We start from the raw sequence: 6,083 nt of genomic DNA, 5'->3' as shown, positions 1-6,083 counted from the left end.
ACAACACAATAAATACAATACAACAAACACAACACAATGCAATCCAACACAATACAATCCAATACAATCCAACACAACACAATACAATCCAATACAATCCAATCCAATACAATCCAACACAACACAACACAACACAACGCAACGCAACGCAACGCAACGCAACGCAACGCAACGCAGCACTATGCCACACCACACCACACCACACCTCACCACACCACACCACACCACACCACACAACACCACACCACACCACACTGCACCACACTACACAACACAAAACAATGATAAAAATCAAATCGAAAAGATCTCTCTCTTTTTTTTGCCCCCTTTGAGATGCAGGTGGGAAAGAAATAAGAAAGAAACACATATTATATGTTGGTGATTATTGACATGCATTCAACGTAAAAAAAAAAATATATATATATATATTCACGTTTGATTGTTGTGTTTATTGTGTTTATTCTAATTATATGAATAAATTAAAACGTAGGACAGGTGGGTTGATTGTGGAGATTTAATGATTTCAGTTTGAACAATGATCTTTTGTTCTTTTGTTGTTGCCGTTGTTTTTTGTCGTTGTTTTTTTGTGTTAAAAAAAAAAAAAAAAAAAAAAAAAAAAAAAAAAATATATATATATATATATATATATATATATATATATATATATATATATATATATATATATACACTTCAAAACAACCACAAATGAGCACAAATAAAAAAGGATTTTTAAGGCGTACTGACTGATTTCTTCTTCGTGGGCTGCAACTCCCACATTCACTAGTATGTATGACCGTTTTTACCCCGCCACGAAGGCAGCCATACGCCGCTTTTCGGGGGTGTGTGAATGCTGGGTATATTCTTGTTTCCATAACCCACCGAACACTGACATGGATGACAGGATCTTTAACGTGCGTATACTACATTAAGGAGGTTTCAGGCACTAAGCAGGTCTGGACATTGTTGACCAGGGAGATCGGTGAAAATCTCCAACCCTTTACCCACCAGGCGCCGTTACCGAGATTCGAACCCGGGACCCTTAGATTGAAAGTCAACGTTTTAACCACTCGGTTATTGAACCCGTCAGCTACTTGATCGTTTTTTTGACTCACTTGTGTAAACAAAGTGAGTCTATGTTTTAACCCGGTGTTCGGTTGTGTGTGTGTGTGTGTGTGTGTGTGTGTGTGTGTGTGTGTGTGTGTGTCCGTGGTAAACTTTAACATTGACATTTTCTCTGCAACTACTTTGTCAGTTGACACCAAATTTGGCATAAAAATAGGAAAAATTCAGTTCTTTCCAGTCATCTTGTTTAAAACAATATTGCGCTTCTGGGATGGGCACAAAAAAAGAAAAAAGAATGAAGCTTAATTATATGCAAACTGCATTTACTGTTATATTTATATTTCTTGTATTCTCTAAACTTGGCACTTTGATCTGATATTCTGACCCAACAGCTAGAGCAGTCATTATTATCATTTTTTGTTCAAACAGGAACTTCTTTTGCTAAGCATGGAAGTTTTATTTATTTTGCAAACGTTTTGGTGCAGATAGTAAAAAAAGGGAAATTACTCTGTAATGCTAGTGGAGTTAATTTGCTTTAAACTGATCTTTCTCATCTTAAACATTACATTTTGAAACAAGAGAGGCAAGGCCTTCAAGACTCACTTGTGATGCACTTTTTAAAAAAAAATCCAAGCTTTTTATGTATTGAGTATAATTTCAAAATGTAATGTTTAAGATGAGAAACATCAGTTTAAAACAAAGTTCCCCAGCAGAGTAATTTCCCTTGTTCTACTGTCTACACCAAAACGTTTGCAATAAATAAAAGTTCCATGCTTAGCAAAAGAAGTTCCTGTTTGAACAAAAAATGATAATAATGACAGATCTGTTGTTGGGTCGAATATCAGATCAAAGTGCCAAGTTTAGAGAATACAAAAAATATAAATATAACAGTAAATGCATTATACTCAATACATAAAAAGATTGGATTTTTTAAAAAGTGTATCACAAGTGAGTCTTGAAGGCCTTGCCTTTCTTGTTAAAATTAAATTCCACTCACAGAAAAGTATAAGACGTAAAAAAATAAATAAATAAATAAAAAAAAGAAAAAAGAAAAACCTACTTGGATAGAACCGCATGGACAATGCCGCGGAGCTGGGGTCCTTGGGCTTCGCATCATCATCGTACTTGGCGAGGAACGCGAAGAGGAGGAGGAAGAGCAGCTGGAACAGCAAGGCCACCGTGCCTAGCTTCAGTCCTCGTCGATGCATCATCGTCGTCGTGTTTTTTTTTTTTTTTTTTTTTTTTGCTAAAGACTGATTAGATGATTCCTGTGACAAAGATAACGAAAGAAAGAAAAAAGAAAATTAGATTGAATGACGAGACAAATTTGACAACCGGGACAAAAATGATAAAGCAAGGTACTTTATTAAATTTTTTTTTTTTTTTTGAATATGAATTTCTACCCGCCCCTTAAAGACGGAATTAAAAAGCGAAAGAAGAAATTTGTTAAGAAAGAAAAAGATATATTTATGTGTATATACGAAGAAAGAGTGATAATCTTCCTACACACATATATATATATATATATGTATATATATAGTGACTTTTTACTCACTGGATGCTATTTAACCAGCCTGAAAAGCTTTCATTTCTGTACCCTTGCCTGAAGAAGCTTTTTTTTTTCTTTTTTTTTCACAGCGAAAATTGGCTGCTTTTTTCATTTTTTCTTTTCTTTTCAAAGACATGAAGAGCCTACTGTTGTTGATATTTTGTTTAATTTTACCGGTCTTCGTATTCTACCTCAGTGCTTTCTGCAAGGAGCGGAGCCCAGGACACGAAGAGAGTGTGAAGTATCTGTATATATATATATATATATATATATATATATATATATATATATATATACACATTAACAAAAAAAAAAAAAAAAAGAATTGCTATTATACCAAAAAAAAAAAAAATATATATATATATATATATAAAAGAAAATAAAAATTTTAGAAAAAGAAAGAAAAGAAAAAAGAAGGAAAAAAAGAAAAAGAAGAAGAAGAAGAAAAAAAGAACACAGCACAATGAAAACGAATATAATTATCACTGTAACCAACTTTCCTATTTCCTCCGTCATTCCCCACCCCCACCCCTTTCCGTATTCCGCGCTCTCCCGTCGCCTAACCCAGTTCACAGCAGGGAGACAGAAATATATACAATGAAAAAAAAACAAGATATGAACAGAAAAAAAAAATGTAGACAGTGCAGCTCAGCTTGAATACAAAGTCTTCCTTTCCCACCCCCAACCCCCACACCACCACCCCACCCCACCCCACCCCACTCCACTATCACCACCATAGAGAGACACAAAGAGACAGACAGACAGACAGACTGGAAGACAAGGCAAGAAAAAAAAATATATTAACGAGGGTTAAACATTTAAAAGCATAATTATGCGGCTCTAAGTGTGTGTGTGTGTGTGTGTGTGTGTGTGTGTGTGTGTGTGTGTGTGTGTGTGTGTGTGTGTGTGTGTGTGTGTGTGTGGATTTGTCCAAACACAGTGACGCTCTTTTGAGAAATTGAAACCTTTTTGGCCAAGAGGTAACGCGCCCGCCTAGGAAGCGAGAGAATCTGAGCGCGCTGGTTCGAATCACGTCTCAGCCGCCGATATTTTCTACCCCTCCACTAGACCTTGAGTGGCGGTCTGGACGTTAGTCATTCGGATGAGACGATAAACCGAGGTCCCGTGTGCAGCATGCACTTAGCGCACGTAAAAAAAAAACCCCAAAACAAAAAAACCCACGTCAACAAATGGGTTGTCCCTGAGAAAATTCTGAAGAAAAATCAACTTCAATAGGAAATCCAAATAAAACTGCATGCAGGAAAAAAAACAAAAACAAAACAAAAAAAACAAAAAACAAAAAAAGAAAAAAAAAAGGGTGGCGTTGTAGTGTAGCGACGCGCTCTCCTTGGGGAGAGCAGCCCGAATTTCACACAGAGAAATCTGTTGTGATAAAAAGAAATACAAATACAAATGCAAATTTATGTGTATGTCAGATTCTGTGATTTGTCTAGAAAAACAACAACAGCACCAAAAACAAAACAAAACAAAACAAAACCAAATGCAAATTTATGTGTATGTCAGATTCTGTGATTTGTCTAGAAAAACAAAAACAGTGGCAAAAAAAACAAAACAAACAAACCCAAAAAACAAAAAGCAAACAAACAAACAAAAAAAAAACCCCACAAAAAACAACAACAATAACAACAACAACAAAAAAACACCAAAAAAACCAAACAAACAAACAAACAAAAAAACCCCCCAAAAAACCTGTTGAAACCGAAAGCTTCAACTGACGACAGAGTTTTTGTACAGAAAAGCAAGGAAAACGTTTGGCTTTCATTTCAAAGGCTGTACGTAAACTTCTGCAATGGGATTTTTTTTTTTTTTTTTAAAGGGTCGACTGCATGCAAGGGAGCGCTTTATAACCTCGCTACTGAAAGGCCAAACGCACGCTCTTGAATTGATATTCATGCCACCCCTTCATCACATGTCTTTCCTTTTTCTTTCTTTCTTTCTTTCTTTTTCCCCCCCCCTTCTTTCCCTCTTTTTTTTTTCTTTTTCAGTCTTTTGCTTGCAGAGCCATTGATTGCTTATATCAATTTGTTTTAATTGCTTATCAATTTGTTAACATGTTAGGTTATTCATGTTTGACTTTTTTTTTTTGGGTGGTGTTGTTTGTGTGTATGCTTTGTAGTCATTTTTCTCTCATGTCGACATATATATATATATATATATATATAAAACCCTGGTCGATATAAAAAAAGAAGAAAAAGAAAGGAAAAACAAGATTTAAAAAAGAAAGGGGGGAGGCGGTGGGGGGTGGGGCAGAATTAGAATATGAAAGAAATTCATAAAGGAAAAAGAAAAAGTAATTGAAATTCAACTCAAGACCTAAAAGCAAACTGCGGAAGGGCACCTTGAACCAATTAAGCCGATAGTCGTTTGTTAATTAGGAAACTCAACAGTACCATAAATTACACACACACACACACACACACACACACACACACACACACACACACACACACAAGTAATGATCAATAACAAAATGTAACTTTAGACAAACCCGACTAAACTGTTGCACAGCAAAAGTCGTCACGGGCGACTGAGAGACTGATTAAAATTCATGATTAAAAAAAGCATATAAAACACAACAACACATCATCGTAAAATGACACACATACAAACGAAAAACCAGTATAAATGTATTTATTTACTGCGAACATGTTTTTTATCTTCTTCTCTCTCTCTCCCCCCCCCCACACACACACCCCCAACCCCCTTATCATCGTAAAATGACACACAAAAATAACAGTATAAACATATTAACTTACTGTGAAAATGGTTTTCTTCCCTCTTTTTCCAACCGCCCCCACAGAAAAATAATCACCGATGTAGATACGATCGCTGTGATCCCAAACCGTTTCCACAGTCCCTCCTGTTCAGCAGTTCTTCCCGCAAGTTCTGTTGAGTTTGAAACTTGTCAACAAGTGGACAAGTTGGATAACAAAGACCAACTACTCTCTCTCTCTCTACTCTCTCTCTCTACTCTCTCTCTCTCTCTCTGTTTGCAGCCAACGAAACATTTAACAAATGGAAAGCCAAGAGCGTGTCATCACCACCACCACCACCACCACCGGCTCCCCCCTCCCTTCCCTCCCCTTCCCTCTCCCCCTCCATTCCCCCTCACTGCGTCTCAAGTTATCTGACCTTCACCTTCGTCTCCTGACACTGGTGAACTTTTTTTTTTTTTTTTTTTTTTTTTTTATAAAGGCAGGGCCCAGAGGGTGTGTGTCCACTGACTTAGCCAATCAGAAAATAGAGTAGAGAGGGGGTGTGTCCTTCCCTCCCCCCACCACCCCCCTTTTTTTTTGTTTTGTTCTCGCTGGGGATGGGGGTGGTGTTGTGTGTGTGTGTGTGGGGGGGGGAGAGTGAGGGGTGCGGTGGGGGCTGAAGGCTTTTAGTGAGGAGATGTAAGGCGTGAGGTAGTGGTATGGGTGGTGGAGAGGGAGGACGGTTGGGGGGGTGG

General features: G+C 37.2%; 1 protein-coding gene across 1 annotated transcript in view; it reads right to left on the bottom strand.

Moving 5' to 3' along the window:
* Window positions 1-5,608, bottom strand: part of LOC143277384 (ammonium transporter Rh type A-like) — a 26,306-nt gene extending 20,698 nt beyond the window's left edge. The window contains 2 exon segments of the mRNA XM_076582166.1: window positions 2,123-2,330; window positions 5,389-5,608. Coding sequence (XP_076438281.1) covers window positions 2,123-2,273 — 151 coding nt within the window. The 5' untranslated portion in view covers window positions 2,274-2,330; window positions 5,389-5,608.
* Between the last annotated feature and the right edge of the window lie 475 nt (window positions 5,609-6,083).

Source organism: Babylonia areolata, chromosome 34 (assembly GCF_041734735.1).
Source record: "Babylonia areolata isolate BAREFJ2019XMU chromosome 34, ASM4173473v1, whole genome shotgun sequence".
NCBI lineage: Eukaryota > Metazoa > Mollusca > Gastropoda > Neogastropoda > Buccinidae > Babylonia > Babylonia areolata.
The sequence above is the reverse complement of the archived record's forward strand: the minus strand, read 5'-3'. Positions and strand labels throughout refer to the sequence as shown.